The sequence below is a fragment of the Peromyscus leucopus genome, chromosome 3 (genome assembly GCF_004664715.2).
Source record: "Peromyscus leucopus breed LL Stock chromosome 3, UCI_PerLeu_2.1, whole genome shotgun sequence".
In the NCBI taxonomy this organism is placed as follows: Eukaryota; Metazoa; Chordata; class Mammalia; order Rodentia; family Cricetidae; genus Peromyscus; species Peromyscus leucopus.
Window position 1 is genome coordinate 44,592,979 of NC_051065.1, and position 23,012 is coordinate 44,615,990.

A 23,012-nucleotide genomic window follows, 5' to 3' on the forward strand; every position below is an offset into this window, starting at 1 on the left:
AATCCCAGCACTCGGGAGGCAGAGCCAGGCAGATCTCTGAGTTCGAGGCCAACCTGGGCTACCAAGTGAGTTCCAGGAAAGGCGCAAAACTACAGAGAAACCTTGTCTCGGAAAACCAAAAAAAAAAAAAAAGATTCTTTTTACTATGTGCTCCAATATAACCATCTACCTTCATCCTCAGTGTCTATGTAAAGAATGTTTTCATCTTGAGTTATTGTTTCTGACATTGTTTGATTTGGTCCACCACCGCATACACATCTTTAAAAGGGTCTCTATTCCTTTCTCACCATTTAGTCCACGTTTTCATCAGATTTCTAGAGATCCTCGCAACTCAGCCTCCAAAGCCCCAGGGTTATAGATATAAACGATGCATTCAAACACTGATTTCTGTAATCTGTTTTATCCTGTTGTTGTGTTCAAACCTGATGGCCTAGTTTAATGCCAAACACTTTTGTTAAGAAGTGATGTGATTTAAAGTACTAATGTAGTTCTTCAGACATTGAATAATTATCCTGTTACCTCTCCACCCCCTTCCCTTATCTCTGTGCATGGCACAGTACTTAGCACTGTTGATGGAAGGATTCCAGATAGGGTTCAAGTGTGGCCTCAGGAAGGGGCAGGTTACTGTATACTTACAAGGCTACCACCTGGAGCTGCTTCCTTGAAGTGTATCTATCATAATTGAATGTGGATCTTCAAGAACTCCTAGGATGAAGTATTGTCACAGACATTGCTACATTTCTAGTGATTAATTTGCTTTCTTAATAACTCCATGAAATATTTCTCTAATCAATGCACATGAGCTGTCATCAAAAGTAGAATTCCTAATTCTGAACCCAAACAGTTGGGGGCAACCAAATCAGGACCTTTAATAAAATTTATGAGGAAAAACCATCAATCATTCATTCCTTCTCTGTAGCTCTGAATATATTATTAAAATTTTTGATCAAAGTTTTTGTACTAAAAATTACCCTTTTAAGAAATTTGAATAGTATACACATTAGTACATAGTATTATCTAATCAAAATTTGATTTGTGACAGTGAATCAGCTAATATATTCATACTTTTAATCCTGTTAACAACTTAAGAATTGGCTGATAATTACTTTAGAATTAGAGGCTCTAATTTGTACATTGGTAATGTGTTTCCAATCACCACCTAATGTAACAACAATAATAAATTACACTCCTGTCTTCATGAGATTGTGATAGACAGCTGAAGAATAGAATATCAAACTTTCCCCGGAGTATCAAATCCACGTGAAGTTTTTGAAGATTCGTTGCCATGCTTAGCACTGTGCTAGTCAAGGCCTATTTATACCTTTCGGTGGTTTTACTTAAGTTCTCCCTGTGTCTAAGAGAGCCTCATCAGTGCCGTCTTTACTGCCAGCCAGCAAAGGTTCTTGAGAGGCAAACAAACATAAAAGCCAAACACTTGCTCAGGTAGATTTCCCCACATGGAGGATAGGTGTCCACTACCTACATGGCCAAACGGGCCTCCGAAAGAAGATCCTAGTGCCCAGTATACCTCCCCTGATGTGTTTTAAATCTATGCAGTGGGAGTAACTAGGTTAGCAAGGGGGTTGTTTTGTTAACGTTTTCCTGTGTTGTAAAACACTTTGCTCAACAAACAGAATCCTAAAACATAAAGGTAACTAAGTGTAGTTTAAGGTGCAACACAAATTCTGTCACACTGACATCAGTTAACAAAGTAACTTCATATATTCTCACTACATGACCTCTATTTTTTTCCTGCAAGAAATAATGACAAGGGTATGCACAAAGAGAGTACTCAGTAATGGTTGATCAGATACTCTCTGAGTGTTTTCTGTGAATTGCCTCAGTCCTCAATGTCAAGTCCTGTTTTTCTGCATGGTTAGAAATGAGGTATTATGATTATATAATACCTGATGTTATGGTTTTGATATGAAATGGCACCAAAAGCTCATACTGAATGCATATTCCCCTGTTTGTGACACTGTAAAGAAGTGATTGGATCACAAGAGAACTAATAACTTCATCTACAAACTAAGCCACTGGTTAGTTCATAAGTCAATGGCCTGTAAGTAGGCCGGCCTAATAGGGGGATCCAAGGCTTGCTGGATTAGACTGTTAATGTCCACCTGTTTCCATGTCTTCATCTCTCCCTCCCCCTCACTCTTTCCTCCTTTTGTTATTGCCATGAGATGGACCTCCTTTGCCAAACTTTCTTTCCATTATGAAATTCAGCTTCATCTCATGTTCAAGCAATAAACCCACTCACCATGGACTAAAATCTTTGAACTCAGGAACCAACAATCAACTTCTACTCCTTCAAGTTGTTTTTCTCGGGTAATTTGTCATAGTAACAGAAATTTAATTAACATACCCAGGGTCACAAAGACTTTAAGTGATGCAGTGGAGCTGGGATTCTTTTTTTTCTGGCCATCTAACTCCACAGTCCACATACTTAATATGCACACCATCTCCTGTTTAAAGTAAAGAAAAATGCTCACCAGAATTTCTTTTCTTTCTGTTTTAATGTACATGAAGAAAATTTGGCAGAGAATTAGCTATGAATAACTTTTTTAAAAATTCTTAATGATTTATATTTTACGTGCATTTTTATTGTGTTGGCTGCATGTGTGTCTGTGCGAGGGTGTTGGATCCCTTGGAACTGGAGTTACAGACAGTTGTGAGCTGCCATGTGGATGCTAGGAATTGAACCTGGGACCTCTGGAAGAAAAGCCAGTGCCCTGTACCCCTGAGCCATCTCTCCAGCCCCTAGCTGTGACTTTCTAACAAATTAGCCCACAAGTAACAGGTTTAGTCTTACATACCTTTCCCCCCTACTTCTTGAAGTAGTTTTTAAGAAAATTCAGCTAGGTTCTCAAACCTAGGTGCTAAGTACAGTCACCTGGGGTCTGTAACATACATTGGTAACACATCTTGGTGCCACATCAGGAGAAAAAATCCTGGTGAGCATTTTTTTTTTTTTACTTTAATTAGTGGTCGAAGTGCTGGGTTGATATAGAGCTGCCTGGGAGCTTCCTCTGCAACTGAGGTGGGAGGCAATGTAGCAAAAGCTAAACTGTCCTGTGTTCACGTGTATGATTACTCAGGGCACACATGACACAGGATCACTGGACATGTGGGATAGGCCACCAACATAAAATCACCCTAAGCCTTCCAGTAATGGGATCACTGACTAATCTTGAGCCTTTAATATCTTCATCACATATACTTTCCAAAACCGAAATTTTTCAAATGAATCCTTGTAAAACAGCCTAGGGCATCCTGCACATCTAACCCCTTGCTTAATGCCTTGTTTATGGTGTGAAAGTGGTGAGAGCTGTGTACTTGGGAAGTCACTGCTTAGGCTCATGGATGTCTCCATTAGAGAGAGAGCGAGTCTGCTTGTGTTAATGAGCTAGAGTGGTGAAGAAATCTGGCCCTCACATTTTCTATACCAGCCTAGCTGCTGCTCTCCAGTTCAATGTATGTCACATACAACCCCTCTGTAGACTTTGACGGAGCTAAATGATAAGTGTCCAGGGAGGAACTCAGCCCTGGAGAATATAAACAAGTAAACATGATAATGATTTCCATGCCCATCACTGAATTATTACTTGCCAAGGAGTGGGCAAGTTGATTAGCTCTTTTCTGTGATTACATGCAGGTGCAATTATGTTTCCATCTACAATAATTAAATGCATTCACTTGTTTTCTAGAAAACAAAACAGATTATATCATCAAGTGATTTTTCATTTTATGAAACAAGTGATCATTTAGGGGCTTAAATCTGCCCCCCCCCCCACAGCTCTCAAAATTTGATGTCTTGTGATGTTTTAAAAATCATGATTGTTTTATTCAGGTAAATTCATTGTCATGTTGAGTGATCTTTTTAAAGTTAAAATTAAAATGTATATGTTTGTTAACTCCATATTTTCCCCTTTTCACATCCAGAATACAATTACAATTTTTTTTCATAACTACGTATCCTGTAAATTTTCTAACCCTAGCTCTTATAATTGCCTTACAGCATGGAATGACAGAATATTTGAATTCATGAGGATAGATATTGCCTACAAGGTCACAAATTGAGGAAAATTGTAACTGTTTGCTTCCCTGGGTAGTCTACAGTGAGCCGCCTTCTAGCTAGAAGGCAGAAGGTTGAGTTCTTTCTTGGTCAGAAGCTCCACATCCTCACCACAGAACTACTGGCTATGAATGCATAGGGAGCTTTGTTTAATCTGAGGAGTTAATTGGAAATTTCTCAATTGAAATATGGCAAGAATGGTGCTATAGTTGGCATGCACTATCCTCATCTGCAAACATCTTTAAGATGTGCACTCAAATCTGAGACACAGAAGAGTAACAGCATTGCACTCATGATTTGTTTGTGAGTTTTCTGATCCGTGCTGTTGTATGCTGGGTCTTTGAGAGCTCTGAGTCCTTATCGGATTCTTTTCAGCTTTTCGACCCCTAGATAATTGAAATATAGAATCTCTGTGATCAGCTTGAGATATTGAAGGTCAGAATTGATACATTACAGCCTTCCTGTCTTTCTCTTCAAAGTGCCACTCTTTCTCATCATCCTAGCACCTCAGTGCTCCTGGATGGGAAGCATCTGTGTCTGCATTGTCCCCGACTCTTGATTTCTGCCCTGTGCTTCTCTGGGCCACGTGGGCAGTGAACATGAGAGGCTGCTTGAAGCAATAAGCTCTAAGGAGGGGATAGAAAGAGGGCATCTCATCTCTTCCCTGTCGGCGTTTTCAAGTAAGCAGCTCGCTCAGACAAAGGTCAAGAGAAATTAACTGTCTCCCATGGTCTGGGTGACTGTCAGCTACAAAAGTTCAGCAAAGCATCTTGAGTGCAGAGCACAAATAGAGGACAAAGGCTGTAGGGATTGTTTCCTCTTAGCAGTGCACCTGGGGTAAGAAAGCCCTTCATTGAGTAACCTTTGACTTGATGGTCATAATGGGTAACTGTTATTCTTGCTGCCCCATCTGTATATAAATGCCTACAAAGAAAAGCTAGTCCATGGGGGGGGGGGCGAATAGAGGGAGGAGAGAGGTGGATCTGTGAGTTGAGGAGTGGCTACAATGATAGAAACAAAGCTACAAAAAATGTTGAAAAAAAAAAAAAAAAAAAAAAAAAAAAAAAAAAAAAAAAAAGAAAAGCTAGTCCAAAGAACATGATGCCAAATGTCTACTCAACTATGACATGTTTTGTTGACTTGAGTTTTGCTAGAAAAAGAAAACGTCAAGTATGTGGAGAAAGATAACACACTGGTTCTAAGGAGCTGTTGGTGCTAATTTTTCTTTCTATATGGCCATTAGTGACCTCTGCAAAAATTTTAAACACAATCAATATGAAATGAAATAAAAATAAAGGTTTTGAGACTAGAAGTACTGACCTTTCTTTTTCCTCAGTGCTTGGGCCAGCATGCTGCTCTTCAGCTGGCTTCCTACCCCCACCCCCCTTAGCATCACAGCCTGATGTAAAATAACTCTATCTTCAACCCTCAACCGTCACCTTCAGTAGACAAGAAACTTGCCGCTCTGTAGAGTGTCACTTAACTATCTGGGCCAGAAAGTACAAATTAAATACCATAAAAAGTATTCATTTGTTACAGTGTGATCAAGTACTGACAGTCATGCTTCACGTTCTTTCATTCTATCAATGAAACTTTTTTTTCAACACTTGACCACAAACTAAAAGAGATACCAGAGAATAAATAGAATCAGTTCAGCAGCCCAGCCTTTGTGGGACACAGTACATTCTGAGGAAATGTTTAATTACGTTGCAGACTAGAGTTGTGTCCTGCAGTTGTAAAAGAGATCTGCCACTGCACAGTGATTTCTGCTCTCAAAACAGACGTGGTTTTCATAGCGTACAGCATGATTCTTAACTGAGCTCGACAGTGATGGCAAGACTTACAAGCAGAGGATCATTGCTGGACCTGCAGTGCCATCTACAGAGTACACTGAATAATGTAGACGCCAGCTCTCGTGTGCTCTTTAAGTAACATTGCCCCAAAGAATTCAGATGTGTACATGTTTAGAGTTCCCTGTACATGCAGGAAGACTTCACTGCTTTGTTTAAATAACTTCATTACATTGCTTAAGTGTGTGTGTGTGTGTGTGTGTGTGTGTGTGTGTGTTTGTGTGTGTATTTAAATATTTAAAAAATGTTGGGTTTTCATGTTGAAACATCTGTTAATTAGACTCCTAAGGGAGTGAGTATTGCATTACATTTTATTCTGTATTAAGTTGATTACCTAGTTTTTCAAGACTTTATTTGATAACCCTTTTGAGGCATAGAACTTTACTTCCTGGTTACTTCAAACAGCATTACACTGTTGCCCAGTTTACCAGTGTGCTGGTCCTTTCTAGAACAACTTCACATTTCTTAAAAAGAACCATTCTCACTAGCGATTCTAACAATTCAGAACTCATAGTGGCATGTATATTTAATGTCCTCTTATGTTTATGAGTCTCTCTGAGGACTTGGAGAGAAAAAGTGCCTCAGAGCCAAGAAACTTGCAACTGCAATGACTAGATATTTTGTATAAGCTAGTTGTGTGCATGGTGGCAGTTTTGTGGACTGAGTGCTGAGCTAGCATGTTGGTTTGAGCCAACAGTATGTGGTAAGTGGGTTGTCATTCACATTCCTGCTTCTCTTTCCTCCTCCATTTCTCTTCGGCAAACTCTTTTCCTTATTCGTCATGCCCACATGCTATACAAAGGGAATTCTGCTGCTGGGCTGCACATAAGATGTCAAATCCTTGATCTGCCTCCAGAGGGCTTAGCATCTAGTAAAGGAGCCGGGGCTAATTCATACCAGTGTGAGCAACTTCGCTACATATGCACAGGATAAAGTGATAAACGAGATGGTGGAGAGGAAACGCTGAAGTCATCAACTGAAAAGAAAGTCTCGCCTCATTTGTTTCTTGGGGGGAAGACGGCTGGAGAAAAATTTTGCATTACTAAGCCTTCATTACTTTTCCAAAATATCCTGCAGCATGCTTACTAATGTATTAGGAAATTCCCCTGAATAAATAACTTGAATATCACATTCAAAAATATGTGAGCAAAGAATGCTTTTTAATTTTTTCTGCATTCTTCATTTTGCATATTACCTCCAAGAAATGAAATACATAGCTAGATATACTTATAGAATTGATGTTCCATAAATCTCATTATCCCTTTACATAATAATGCTTAACTGTAGATGAAAGTATTAACCCATTTTCATTGCTATAAAATATCTTTAAATGGAGTCTAGTTTCATAACATATCTTTGGTAAATGCATTTGACAACCTATCAACATAATGTTTACAAAAATAATTTTAAATTATACAATTGTAAAACCCATTCCAGTTGTACCTTGCACATAGACATTGCAGTTCTTTGCAAATTGACTTGACCATTAATGATCATTGTGTGCTTTACCAACCATCTAAGAAAATCCACTTGCCAGATATTCAGATCATAAGGGATAACTTTTCCTCTAGACAAGGAACTTTTTAAAATCCAACCTCAAGAAATGTGTTTCAGTACTATTTGTTTGGATAAAAAATCACAGTGCTTGTGTGTGCTATTTCATCCAAAGAGCACCATACCCCCTTCAAAAGAGTGAGATTCTTCACATATGTAAGGAAGATGGCATGCATATTCAAGGAAAAATGCAGCCTGGGGTATGTATGGGGGAAGTCACTGTCAATTGAGAGGACTTCATGATTTAGATTTGACTTAAGCTGAACCATATCAGTATGGGCATCGCTGACAGGATATATCAGGAATGAGCACATGAGTAACTTTGCAACCCACCTTCACCTTCTACTTGAAGCACCCTGAAACCTAATTATCACACAATCAGGCTAAGGACAAACTACCAGACATCCCACAATGGCCATGTTAGTGCTTTTTCTATGTGACCATCCTGAGGAGTACAGAGGTCTCAGCATTCTTCATAGGGATGCCCAGGTCTGAGTGTAGGACAGAACAAGTGAGGGAGCAGTAGACTGGAAATAGCACTCTCCAAGTCTCCACCAAGTTTTCAGTTACTTGGGGGTTCTGTCCACTAAGATGCAAACAGCAACTCTTCATTTTACCTAAAGAACAAAAGCATTGCAGTTGTTTCGTTGACTATAGCCTGGCCACCAATTCCCCCCATTCTCTTCCCCATACTGTCCTCAACTTCTTGAGCTTAGTTAAGAATATAAAATTGCAAGCATGAAAAGCAACAAAATGCTAAATTCCTCCACAAAACCTTTATGGCTGTGTTAATCCAACAATAAGGTCAACTCAAATGACCTTGGCATCAGTTAACTATCTACTTGCTTCCATGGGACATGGAAAAACCACGTGAAATAGGTAATAGCATCTTCAAATTAAAGATTAGGAAACAAATTTAAAAATTTAAGAACCATAAACTGTGTTATTAGAGAATAGAAGTCAAGTGAGCAGGTTAAATATATAATGGAGGTTAACAGAAATCAATTCAGTGTGTAGACAGTAAGGTGTGAATCTTCATGTGCATGCACATATGCACATTTGCACAATTGTAAAAGGGGAAGCATCATGTACTCCCAAATAGTAGCAAAATCGAGGGTTGTTAGTCTCCTGTTGTAACTGCTTTTAGTGTTGTTATAATCCTCAAGAAGTAGCAATTATAAGTGAATATGTATGAGATTTGAGAGATGCATTAATCTGTGGGTATTACAAAAAGTCATTGGTAGTCTGTTTAATACTGTGTCCCATTACAGAGTGCTATTAACAAGCTCTCCCCTAGGGGCCATGGCCTATCTAGCCACAAGTTTGTAGCCCCAGGAACTGTACCAGGTGTGGGTCCCATCTCTCAAAACTCAGAGAAACTTCTTTTGAAGCAGATAGCTGCTAACACAGAGATACACAGCTGGTCAAGATGCAAAGCATAAGACTGTGGTGTGTTCAGTCCTAAATGGTACATCTGTTACAACATCCCTGCCTCCTAAGACTCAGGAATCTTTGTGGATGAGCAGGGCAGAAAGTCTGTAAAACGACAAAGGTGGGAGATGACACCAGGGCTGTAAAATGACAGAGATGGTAGACGACACCAGGAAACAGTGTTTTCTGAACACAGGACAGCTGCACACATGAATTCACAGCAGTTGTGACAGCATGCATAAGACCTGCACACACTCAAAACAGACAAAGCCCCAGCATGGAGGAGGAAGTGAGCGCACTGGCTGAGGAGCTGTTAGTTGTTCATAACTCCCTAAAAAAAGAGTAGGCTTCCTTTGAAAGTGTGTAGTTCGAACATGTTCCAGTAGATGGACACACACCTAAGAGTACATATGCAGCATTAATGGAGCTCACTGAGTTTAAAAGACAAAGTGAGGACTGTCTTAGTTAGGGTTTCTGTTGCTGTGGTAAAACACCGTGACCAAAAAGCACGCTGGGGAGGAAAGGAGTTATTTGGCTTATAATTTTATAGCCCACTGTTGAAGAAAGTCAGGACAGGAACTGAAACAGGACCAGAACCTGGAGACAAGAGCTGATGCAGAAGTGGGCGGGAGGTGAGTGGGGAGGGGTGCTGCCCACTGGCTTGATCAGCCTCCTTTCTTATAGAATCCAGGACCACCAGCCCAGCGATAGCATCACCCACCCACAATGGGCTGGGCCCTCCCCAATCAATCTCTAATTAAGAAAATGCCTTCCATGCTTGCCCACAGCCTGATCTTGAGGAGGCATTTTCTTAATTAAGGTTCCCTCCTCTCAGATGAATGTAGCATGTGTCAAGCTGATGTAAAACTATCAAGCACAAGGACACAAAATTGAGTAGGTATGGAATGGGAGGGTGGATCTGCAAGGATGTGGAAGGGAGCATCAATACCAAAATACAATGTACAAAATGCTAAAATAATTAATAAAATATTTTAAAAGTATGTAGAATAGTCAAAGTCATTTCAAAACATTGAAAAGAACCAGATATAGAAACTATGAAGAAAGAAAAGGAACACAGAAGTAAAAACATGATTGGGAAGATAGACCTGGAGTAGCCAAGCTAACAGCTTTGCATAAGGATGCAATTTTGATGGTTATTTAGCAAAAGAAATAAAAAAAAATAAGGAATATACAGTAAACTACAATCCCAGGTATTAGAAGCTCGGTAGATTTATGCCTTTAATGGTTTGAAGAAGCATGGCATGTGATTACCCAGACATTCCCATTGTTGTAGAATATTCTGCTCTCTTTTCCCTCCATATATGTGATGCGGCCAAAACATTGTTCTTTTAAATGAAACATGAACAGGGCAGCCATGTGTATTAGATAATGCTAGAGTATTATAATCACCCCGACGTGTCTGTGTTAAACTGATTTTGAACTGTTAGTCGCTGGTAGTTTTTGCAGGCTGTGATTAGATAAACGGATGCAAATAGTAATCGTAACTGATGAATGATTGATGGCTTTCGGTGCTTCACTCTGCTCTTGGAAACAGCCTGTGGCCAGCTGGAAATGGAACTGCTAGGCAATGAATTAGGCTCAGTTTAAAAGTGCAGCATTTACTCAGTTTCTCAAAGCAACTGGATGGGGTGAGAAAGACAGGGTGTTCTAAGAAGAGTGCCAAATTCTCTGGCCTTTTCTTTCCCCAGTTATTTTTGTTTTTTTGTTTTATTTTATTGTATTGTTTGTTTTGGTTTTGTTTTGTTTTGTTTTTCACTTTCTGAGTCAGACAATTGCTGATTAAAGTTTAAAAAAAAAAAATAAAACTAGAAAAATCCTGTAGCATGATTGTTAGGTCTCAAACCCCCAGACTCTGGCTTTCAGGTGCTCAGCATCCCTTAGTCCCTACCTGTTACAGGGTCCTCCTAGCTGGAATACCCTGTGTCCTACCCAAAACTTCTCCCCTCCCCCCAGCTGCTCTCCCTTACATAATCAGCTCTGCTGGTCCCTTTTGGCCTTTGGACCTCCTGCCCTCTTGGCTGCTGCTCCTGATTCCCCTCTCTCTTCCCTTTCCCCTCCCCCACTCTCCTCACATGGCCTGATGGTTCCATCTGCCTGCAAGGTCAAGTCTTGACTCTTGCGGACACCTCTTCTTCTTAGGCTTTCCCATATATCTATAATAAACCTTCTCCATACTTTAGGAGTAGTCATGTCTTCCTTTTTCTTTCTTTCCTTTTTTTTTTTTTTTTTTTTTTTTTTTTTTTTTTTTTTTTTTTTTTGGTTCATTCAGTGGTGAATTAAAGAAGATAGATAAATGGTACTTCATGGCTGATGATCAATGTCTGAAGTTAAAGGACCCGTGCTCTAAGGGGAGGCCACCAGGTGGTATATGTGGGCTAAAGACTCATATTTAAAAACTATAGTGGTATTACATATTTCCTTAAGATTACAACTGATGAGTAGGATTGACCAATGCACTGCATTAAAATGATTTTTCTAGGCATCTCTAAAAAGTTACACATGGGTGCATATAGGTTTGGGCATCGTGTACTTTGGTTCTGTTAGTTGACTCTTTGACTTTCTGATTAAAATACATAAACAGTGGACTGGAGAGATGGATCAGCAGTTAAGAGCAATTAGTGTTCTATGGAGGACCCAGGTTTGTTTCTCAGCACCTGCATAGCATCTCACAGCCTTCTGCAACTCCGGTCCAGGTGATCCAATGCCCTCTTCTAACCTGGGTTGATACATCATATGCATGGTACACAGATATACATACAAGAAAACATTCATACACATAAAATATTTTTTAACTAAGGACATAACGTATGTATTAGAGTAGAAAATAAACAAGGATAAAAGGGGAATTGTTTTAAGCTTCTGGCATGCAGGTGGCACAACAGAAATTTCATGGCCAATATCTTACAACCCATTTCCTCTTGAGTCCACAGCATGTAATACTATTTATGTGGAACATCGTATTCACACCGTTCCTACTTTGCAGGTCATCTGAAAAGATCATGTCAAGAAGCCCAACATGATCATAATGAAATATGACGTGGAATTCAGAGTGCTGAGAAATTGATTTGCTAAATAAGATCCTGACATGCATGTGCTGTGACTGTCCCAGTGCTTAGAAGAAAACAGCAGCAAGAGGCAGTGAGACAGAGCAGATGTGGACAGAGGACTGAGATCTAGTCATATCTCCTTCTACAGTTAGATTATGTGACCCTGATTCACTAATGTGAGAATCTCCGCACACCATGGTCTTCTTTCACAAAGAGTTAGTTTGATGGTACTTGTAATCGGTCATCAAAAAAGGCGCCCCAAAAAACAAAGAAACCAAAACCACCAAGAAATAAATTTACCATAAGCATATAGGACAGGAAACAGGTAATTTTTAAAATACAGATTTCTAAGAATCAGTAAAAGATAATATATTAATAGTAGTTTCTACTTTAAGTGGGCAGCATTGCAGATCACAGATCCACTGGCAAAAGCTTAGTATTTTAGGTAGTTACAGTTTACAAAAGTTTGTTATGTTTTTATTGGTTTTAAGACAGCAGTTTTTAAATTTTATTTATTATTTAAGTATTTGATTTAGAATAAATCCAAATATGTCTTAATAAGTAAGGAAGTAGTCAACACATGCCCAAAAGATTGTGGAAAGAGGACAGAATGATAAGACCATGTCAGCCAGTACAGAAACCCTTCCTGTCCCCTGAACTCGGTAGTTCTTTTTATATTGGACCTCCTTTCTGTTCTTAAAACTGTTGGATCTGAGTCTAATCTTTCTGCCACAAGCTGCATGCATACGGTCAGTTAACATGTCTTTATTGTGAGGTTTTTTAATCTTTTTTATTCTTTGGCAGCTTTATACATTTATATAATGAGCTTCGGTAGCTGTTCCCCTTCCATCATATCCCCACCCTCACCCCTGCTCCCCGCTTCCATCATATCCCCACCCTCTCCCCTGCTCCCCTTCTTCTTCCTAACAAGCCCCCCTCCCATTTTCTTGTCTCTCTGTCTGTGACCCACTGAGTTTAATTGGAGCTGCTGTGAGAGCACAGGTAGAAGGTTATTTACTGTCATACAAATAAATTATCTGTGACTGTACGACTGAAGAAAACAGCAGCCCCTCCCCCCCAAGATCATTAACTGCCAACAGTCCCTCGGGGAAGAGTGGGACCTCACTGGCCCTTCCAGAACCCATGACGAGACATTAATAGATCCAACTTGCACAGGTAACTAAAGCTGCAGTGAGTTCAGAAAGGCAATAGCTGTGTTGTGTCCAGAAGACATCTTTCTGCTATGCATCTTACTATTTCGGATTCTTACATGCTTTCTGTTTCTCTCCCCGATGGTCCTAGAGTCTTGGTGGAGGTTATATTGTTTCATTTAAGGCAGAACACTCTACTGTCCCATTTTTGGCATTTTGACCAATTAAAAGTCTCTGCATTATACCAAACCTGGTGCAATAAGAACCTCCTCTGAGCGAGGAAAAATATGGCACTAATCTATGGATGCAAACATGAGTATTTTGAAGGCAGTTTTACTACATGGACCATGAACAGTAGATTTCCCATCAGGGCATGGCTTTCATAGCCATGGGCTCTTGTCTAAGTTTACGGAACCGGGCTCCTTCCTGTGGAGCTGGCCCTACATCCAATTCAGAATAAATGGTAGTTCGCCCCAGAAATGTTCATGCCACTATTGCACCAGAGGGTACATCTTGCCTGGCAGGTCATTATTGTAACTTATAGATTCACCGACAGGTGAAAATGTTGACTTCTCTTCCCTAGTAGCCTGTAGCATCCTCTGGCACTATGAAAAGTAGCCAGTGGAGAAGATGCTTCCAGCTCAATTCCAGCTTTATTTTTCTGTCATGTGACTGCAGTATGTGATATCTTCAGTAATAGGGTCTTACCTCCAGGTTCCAGTAGTCAGCCAAGAGCAATGTCAATAGCTTGTGTTGTCTTGGGGCCCTCTGGGACCTCCCTTACCAACAACTCTTAGAGAAATACAACACATCTAACACTGGGATTTCCATCTAATAACCTATCACTTCTGGGAGGAGTATTATTCATCCATGGAGAGGACCTAAATTCAGATTCTTTCAATGATGTTGTTAATAATCTCATAAAATAGATTCTCCTATTTCCTGAATGACCCCCATATACCATTTTCTGACAATACCTTTTACACAATGTTCTGATGGGTGCTATAGGTCAACAATGACAGTCTTAAAATGTCCAGCCAGTAGCTAGGCAAGGTTCTCTAAAGTAGACTGAATGGTCCATATAGAAGTGGTTTGTTGTGGTCCCTTTCAGAATACTACAGTTGTATGGAATTAGCTCTATATTAGCTCCTTCAACAAGCACACACTAAATGGTTTCACTGAATTTACACTTGAACTAAAACTCTTGGTTTCCAGGGAGATACTGTCTAGACCTATGTAACTCTGAACTCTTGTCACTGATCCTTTTAATTTCATCGGGGTCCTCATTTCATTTAATCCTGATCAAGGGTCCTAGGTCGAGAAAAAATTGTGGTTTGTGTGTGTGTGTGTGTGAGAGAGAGAGAGAGAGGGAGAGAGACAGAGACAGAGACAGAGACAGAGACAGAGACAGAGAGACTAGAGAAAGTTTGGAACTGCCAGAAAAAATGAGGGAAGTTTTGTGTTCTGAATTGCAGTATAATGTCAGGAATTATTATGCCATCCAAACATAGCAATTTTTCTGTATTTCCTCTCATGCTTTACTGTATACATAGTGATGCTGTATACACATGGTTTTCATACCATTTTTAAATGGACTTAAGGCAGACATATGCTGTAGATGGTGCTCATGAATGTGTGTCTTCCTTGAGTACTACTCAGTGGAGTATGAGCTTACATGTTTATTTCTCTTGGACAGTTAGATGCTTTTACCATTATGAATAATGGTATGACAGACACATATGTGCATGGTGTTTGATCTCTGCATATGATTTTTTTAAGATAAATGCTCAGAAGAGAAACTGCTGAGCCCAAGACAATGAATTCTGCAGATGTGAATTTCACCATTTAATTAGAAAATAAGAGCAGAGACAAAAAGACAATGAAAGGCAATACCCTGGCCCCTGGGCTCCAGTAACATTCTTTAAGTCTCTTTTCATTACGTGTGTAATTACTTCCGCAAAGATGCCCTCCCTAGGAGCATATCTACCAGAACTCATTCCACTGCAAGCAGGCCCAGAAGAGCAGTAGCTCGGATGCAGGAAAGGTTTCTTTCACAAAGGAATGTCCACCGGAGTCATCAGGAGGGGAGCTGAGGCTCTCCTTCCCATGGTAGTTTAGGAGTCTGGCTCCTCAGTTTCTGCATGAAGTCTGGTCAAAAGCAACAGCTGGAGGTGCATCCCTTCAGTGTCCCTGGGGACAGCTAGGAGAGGCACCTCTATCAGCTGTGTCTCTAAAGGAAATTCCTGTAAGGAACTAAACAACGTTTGCACGTATACTTTTATCTAGAACTTTCTCTGGTAGATTTACCTACCTGCAAAGACAGTAATTTTCCTACAGGTCACATCTTTCGTTGCTCTGCTTGGGCCATTTATTTCCAAATCCGCCTTTTAAATTCATGGTTTTTCAAAGGATAAGATGAAATTGATCCATTAAAAATAACAGACCTAATAATCCAAGTGGACATTTTAAATCAACTGTTCATTGTTTAGAAACATGAATCTTTGTCAGATGCCAGTTCAGACATTCTAACTAGCTTATGGGCCCCCCATAAGAAGAGAAGGCAGGAGTTGGGAGTCTCCCTCCCTTGAATCAAATGTCAGTCTGTCAGAATGCGAGCACAGTAAAGCAGACTGAACTGGCCGTCAGTTTCCACGTATGTGTCCAGGTCCTTGGTAGCTGGGCTCTGAACCTGAGTGGGGCAAAGTTGATTTCATCCTAGGGAGATGAATAAAGAATTCAGCAGCCCTTCTGCTGTGCTCCATCCCAGCTCTTCACTCACCCACCTTGCCTGAGCTCCTCCCTGTGCAGTTCCTTTAAAGAATGTATTTGAAAGCTTTTCCAGCAAATCGACAACCCTAATCAGGGTCCAGAAATAATGAGTAATTCTATAGTCTCCTCTACTTGTCATTAATAAAGCCATTTAAAAGAAGAAAAAAGAAATTGTGGACTTGTGTTTTATGTTTTATTCAACAGCTACCAATATTTTTTCTATTTCCCCCACTACTATGGTTTTCATTTCTGATTTTGTTTTGTATTCCTACCATAATTACTAGGTGTAGTATTGTGTATAACTTCACCTATATAACTATTTAAGAAAACAATGTCATTAGCTGATCTTTAATTAGTGAACACATTAGCCCATCATCTGAAAACTATTAAAGATGATCACTACCCAAGCCCCTAACCTTTCAGAGTTCACTCTCCACATAAAGAGGGAAGGAGAGAGCCCCTCCCCTGGCTTGGTCCTCTTTCTTATATTCATTCATATTTTCTCTTGCTCCCTCTCCCTCTCCTTTTCCACATACATTTTGTACAGCTTTCCCTCATGTAGTACTGGAATTTTACCAATTGGTGACTGTTTTGTCCACCGGAATCCTGAAGCATAATATATCACTTCATGAAATGGCTTCTAAGTACACCTGCCTGTAAAAACATATAACTCTTTTCTACTTTAATAATACTTTTTAAAGACCTATCTTCCTTGCCATGCTACATTCAGGATACTTAATGGAAAATCTCTCCCTGTTGTCAGGAAAAAGCCAACAGACCCCAGTTGTCCCTTTTTAAGGGGGAAAAAATAAAAAATGTCTACTCAAACCTGCCCTAGGAATAAAATTAGAGTGACTTCAGCCTTGTTGTTTGAAAGAATGTGCTAACAATTTTGAAATTTGACTATCAATAGATATTTAGAAGACTAACAGAATGTAAAGCAAATAAGGAAGCCTTTGGGAAGGAAGCAGAGATAACAGGAACCACAAAGGAAAGAGGAGGTGGAAAAACCTGACCCTGGATGCAGTTCTTTTTCAGGCTCCTGCATTGTCTGTTCTCCTTTGAATGTTGAACTTTTTGAATTATTCCTTTATTGCTGTTCACAGCCATCACATTGATCTAAGAAAGGCAAATGGCGCAGTTAAAATCCCACTCCAAATTGGAACAACCTCTGGATTGATTGGTAGCAATGGCAAGGTGGCTGAAGAGGAAGGGACTGTGTTTATCTCTTATTGACCAGAAATGTGTCTGTCCAATTAGTCTATGCCAAGTACAGAAACAGCAGGTGCACATTACTGACGGATGTAGCAACTGCAGTTTTGTGCGTCTGTGTATCCAGGAAGACTCCTGGCCCCGATTTATCACCACTGACTTCTGGCTGATTCCTGGGCTCTACTGCTAGGCATTCCATTCCAGAAATTCCCATTCAAGTCAGGAAACCAGTCCTTGTGCACAGCTCTGGGAACTGGAAGGGATTTGCAAAATTAATAAATATAGGACTATTTGGGAAGTTTCAGTCTAGATAGTGATAGACATTTTTGTATGTAAAAGATGTATAGTGTATATTTCCTTCAAACAAGAAATAACTAAAAACAAACACATAGATAAAACTGATGTAAAAATAAAAGATTGGATAAAAACATCAATGTGAAGTCCATTAGAGATCCACTTAAAGGGAGATGATACTGGAAGGCTACATATTAGAAAGTTGTGAATAAAGCTGTTTATTGTTATCTTTATTATGTAATGACAAATTCATGATAAACTTGATCAAAAAATGAGGAATTTATGCTAAAGAGTATAATATTTGTGTAAGTGGATATTTACATGGGAAGACTGTTGCTGGAGAGTGTTGTTCACCCACATGTGTTATGCTTTTGTGTGTGTGTGTGTGTGTGTGTGTGTGTGTGTGTGTGCAGGCTCCTCTGTAGGCAGACATATGTTTTTCTGGTCACAAATGCAAACATATGTCTATGTGTGTGGAGGTCAAAAGTCTGCAGCAGGTGTTCTTCACAAGTCAGTCACCTTGTTTTTGACACAGTCTTCCACTGTGGCCTAGAACTCACCTGTTCTTCTAGACCAGCTAACCCTTACTGCCTGTTCCTCCCAGCCCTGGGTTACACACTTGGGCCACCATGCTGGCATGTACACAGCTGCTGGGACTTTAACTCTAATCCCATGGCGTGCACATTGGGCATTTTACCAACTGAGCAATCTCCCTAGCCCCTTTCCTAGTAAAGTTTTTCTCAAGCAGAAAAAAACAGTAAGAGAGTAAACATAGGATGTCAAATGAAGTAAACATCCAATGGGAACTTAGAAATTGCAGATTCACGAAATGGTCAAAAAACTAAAGGAGTAAGAAAAAAAGGAGGAGGGAAGAAAGATGGGGGAAAGAAGGAAGGGAGGAAGAAAGGAAGGAAGAAAGGTAGGTCATAAGTAAGTAAGTTGATTGAAAACTTAAACAAAAACCCCACAAGACAAAGAGTTCCCATCTATTCCACTCCTACATAGTTCAACTGTCAGTGGCTTCATCAGAGCTGTCCATCTGTAACAGCTAATGGACTTGGAGTTAGCACTTCTTCCTCACTTACCAACTGCAGCTTGCTTTAGAATTCACTTTGCTTTGTGTTACACATTCTGTGAGAAAACTCTACTTCCTACGAAAGGAGAGAAACTGGTATTGTGGGCCATCAGGAAGCAGAAAAGGAGAAATCCAAGAGAACAGAATTAAACATTTGAAGGTGGGCAGGATAGTCCTGTTTAGGTCAGTGAATGGCAAGAGTAATTTTCAGCTGTCTGGCATAGCTTTGAAGCTAGAAGCACCTCAGCAGGAATGCCTCACTGTGGAGTAGACTCTGACCTGAAAATTTGGCACAGTCACTTGATAACAGAATCAGGAATGGAGTGATAAAAACATACAGTGACTACGTCTCACCACCCACACCCCCTTGAAAGGATCACCACAATGAAGAAGAAAACTTCTCAGTGGTGTTTTTTTTTTTTTTTTTAGTTTGAAAGATGGACCTAAAAAAAGATATAAAAAGTGTTGCTGCAATTGAATGTACCAAAAAAATATAATTATATGCATGAAAAATAATTATAGGAAAATATATTTAAGTAATAAGATTATGGATGGTTTTTCTTATTTTCCATCTGACTAGAATTGTATTTGTATGGTAATAAAATGTAGAAAAAAATTTCTTTCTTACTTTTCTGTTGCTGTGAAGAAACTCCATGACCAAGGTAACTTACAAAAGAAAGCATTTCATTGGAGGCTTGCTTACAGTTTCAGGGGGTGAGTCCATCCATGATCAGGCCAGGAAGCTTGGTGGCAGACAGGCATGGAGCTGGAGCAGTAGTGAAGAGCTTGCATCCTGATCCACGAGTTGAAGGCAGAAATTGTGCCTAGTGTGAGCTTTTTTAACTTCAAATCCCACACCCACTGACACACCTCCTCCAACAAAGCCACACCTCCTAATTTTTCCAGAAAGCGCTCCACTAACTAGGGACCAAATATTGAAGCATATGAGCCTATAGGGCCATTCTCATTCAGACCATCAAAAATGTTGTTTCTTGCATATGAGCCAAATTTTCAACAGTTCTAAAGTCTTGTTTCTTTTAAATGACAGAACTCGGTAATGGGTAATTAATTGATAGAAAGAACTAATCCCATCAATTCTTACCGGCTGTGAAATGTCAAGTGTGATGGAGGTATTTTTTATTTGCTATCTAAAGTGGACTGTACAAGTAATAAAAACAGCTTGGTATTGGCATAAAAACCGACATGTGGACCAATGGAATCGAATTGAAGACCCTGACATTAACCCACACACCTATGGACATATAATTTTTGACAAAGAAGCCAAAAGTGTACAATGGAAAAAAGAAAGCATCTTCAACAAATGGTGCTGGCATAACTGGATATCAACGTGTAGAAGGCTGCAAATAGATCCATATCTGTCACCGTGCACAAAACTTAAGTCCAAGTGGATCAAAGACCTCAACATAAATCCAGCTACTCTAAACCTGCTAGAAGAGAAAGTAGGAAGTAATCTTGAACGCATTGGCATAGGAGATCACTTCCTAAATATAACACCAGTAGCGCAGACACTGAGACAAACAATCAATCAATGGGACCTCCTGAAACTGAGAAGCTTTTGTAGAGCAAAGGATACGGTCAACAAGGCAAAGCCACAGCCTACAGAATGGGAAAAGATCTTCACCAACCCCACAGGTGACAGAGGACTGATATCCAGAATATATAAGGAACTCAAGAAATTAGACATCAAAACGACCAACAGTCCAATTGAGAAATGGGCTTTAGAATTAAACAGAGAATTCTCAACAGAGGAAACCCAAATGGCTGAAAGACATTTAAGGAACTGCTCAACATCCCTAATCATCAGGGAAATGCAAATCAAAACAACTCTGAGATACCACCTTACGCCTGTCAGAATGGCTAAGATCAAAAACACTGAAGACACTTTATGCTGGAGAGGTTGTGGAGCTAGAGGAACTCTCCTCCACTGCTGGTGGGAATGCAAGCTTGTACAACCACTTTGGAAATCAATATGGCGCTTTCTTAGAAAATTGGGAATCAATCTCCCCAAGATCCAGCTATACCACTTTTGGGCATATACCCAAGAAATGCTCAATCATACCACAAGAGCACTTGCTCAGCTATGTTCATATCAGCATTGTTTGTAATAGCCAAAACCTGGAAACAACCTAGATGCCCTTCAACTGAAGAATGGATAAAGAAATTGTGGCACATATACACAATGGAATACTACTCAGCAGAGAAAAACAATGACATCATACGGTTTGCAGACAAATGGATGGATCTAGAAAAAATCATCCTGAGTGAGGTGACCCAGACTCAGAAAGACAAATATGGTATGTACCCACTCATAGGAAGATACTAGATGTGGAACAAGGATGACTGAACTGCTACTCACATCACCAGTGAGGCTACCTGGAAAACGGGACCCAAAAAAGATATGGAGAAATGGATGAGATCTACATGAACAACCTGGTCATGAGTGGGAACAATGAAGAGCGACGGTCGAGGGAAAGAGAGTGGGAGATCCTAGCTGGATCAAGAAAAGAGAGGGAGAACAACGAATAGGAGACCATGGTAAATGAAGACCACATGAGAAGGGGAGGAAGCAGAGAGCTAGGGAGGCCCACGGAGATCCACAAAGATACCGCCAGAAAAGACTGCTGGCAATGGACGAGAGACGGCAGGAACTGACCTACTCCGGTGATGGGATGGCCAGACACCCTGTTAGTTGTGCCATAAACCCCATCCAAGGAAGGTCTGAGGAATCTGGATGCAGACATCCATGGCTGGGCCCCTGGTGGAGCACTGGGAGTCTAATTAGTGAGAAAGAAGAGGGTTTATATGAGCGAGAATTGTTGAAGCCAGGGTTGGATAAAGCACAGGGACAAATAGCCAAACGAATGGAAGCACAGGATCTATGAACCAAAGGCTGAGGGGCCCCAACTGCATCAGGCCCCTGAACGGGTGAGACAGTCATTTGGCTTGATCTGTTTGGGAGGCAGCCGTGTGTTGGTGCCGGGTCCTGGGCTTGTTGCATGAGTTGGCTGTTTGAATCCTGGGACATATGCAGGGACACTTGGCTCGTCTGGAGGGGGGACTGGTCCTGGCTGGACTGAGTCTACCAGGTCGATCCCGGTCCTCGGGGGAGACCTTGATCTGGAGGAGGTGGGAATGGGGGGTGGGATAGGGGAGGGGAGGGGGGCGAGAGTGGGAGAACAGGGGAATCTGTGGCTATTATGTTGAACTAAATGATGTTGTAAAATAAATTTACTTAATAAAAAAAAAAAAGTAAAAAAAAAAAAATAATAATAATAATAATAAAGTGGACTGTACATTTAGCACAATGTACACTCAGTGGTTAGCTTCACAGGAATGTGACACACCAAGAAACCTGCTATTCATACTACATTTACATGTTCTGTCAGGTACTTACTAGTTGATTAACAGAACCAACTTGGAGGGAAGGGTATCTCCAACCAAGTCCCTTGAATTCCTTTAAATAGAACAAACCAAGAGCACCCTGGGTAGTAGTGCACTAGAGATGTAGATGCTACAGTGACTCCCACCTTGGATGTCAAAGGGAGATGGCTTGGGAAGGTTGCCCCTCTGGAACAGAGAGAATGCAAGCAAAGTTTCTATGACATACTGAAGACTGTGCCTTTGCATAAATAGAACTATTCATTTTGAAACAGGCAAACAAATTGCCATTTTAAGATGACTTAGAAATTTGTTGAGGTTGGCAGTGGTACTATTTATCAAGAGACATCATGAAACATTCTCAGTTGCTTTCTATACTATGTTTGTATAAGCTATTACTATCTATTTTATGATAGAAAGGGGGAAATGCTGTCCTAGGGTTCAGTTATATTTCATGTATCATTCCAACTCTGTGTTTTTGTAATGCTTGGAGGATTTTGAAAAGAATCCTTCCAGAATGTTTTTGCACATCATTAAAAATATTTATCATGACAGGGATTGAATGAATTGATGAGAGTTTAGTTGAAATATGACCTCCTTGGCATATATACAAATATTTAAAATAATGTATTTAACTAACAGTATAGAAATTGTTTCTCTTGTGTCTGTAGTTCTTAGAAAGACTAGCAGCAGTCTGAGGTAACTGTTTAAATTTACATCAGTAATTGCTACAGAGTTGCTATATCAGAAGGAAATGCTATAGTTTGTTTCTATTAACTTCTCACTACCCTTAAATAAAATAAATAAAGTAACTAAAACAGAAAAAAAGCTGAAGTTTCATTGCACTCAAATTTTTATGGATAACTGTTTCTAAAATTACAGAATTTGTCTCTTTAAAACACTTTGTCTTTTTACATTCCTCTATATGTATATTTTTAGCCAAAAAAAGTGACAGTAATGAAAGCTCTTCTGCAGTTACTTTTTCTACTTGAAAATATTTTTCCTGTATCATTAAAAAACTGATTTCCTATGCACAGAGAATTGTGTTATAGAGAGCTAACCATGACATTTAACTAGTTCCAGTACAGCATGTGTGTTGATAATGTGCCTGGTTTTATAACTTTTCTAGGC

The 23,012-nt window shown here is 39.9% G+C and overlaps 1 protein-coding gene across 5 annotated transcripts in view; it reads left to right on the forward strand.

Annotated features, from left to right (window-relative positions):
* Positions 1–23,012, forward strand: part of Tpk1 (thiamin pyrophosphokinase 1) — a 334,542-nt gene that overhangs the window by 267,872 nt on the left and 43,658 nt on the right. Inside the window, exon 9 of one of the 5 annotated variants that reach the window (XM_037203607.1) lies at positions 11,918–12,870. The exons of the other annotated variants lie outside the window; for them this stretch is intronic. Within the exon in view, the coding sequence (XP_037059502.1) occupies positions 11,918–11,970 (53 nt within the window). The 3' untranslated portion in view covers positions 11,971–12,870. Of the gene's footprint in view, positions 1–11,917; positions 12,871–23,012 lie in introns of those variants that run through there. 5 annotated transcript variants of the gene reach the window in all.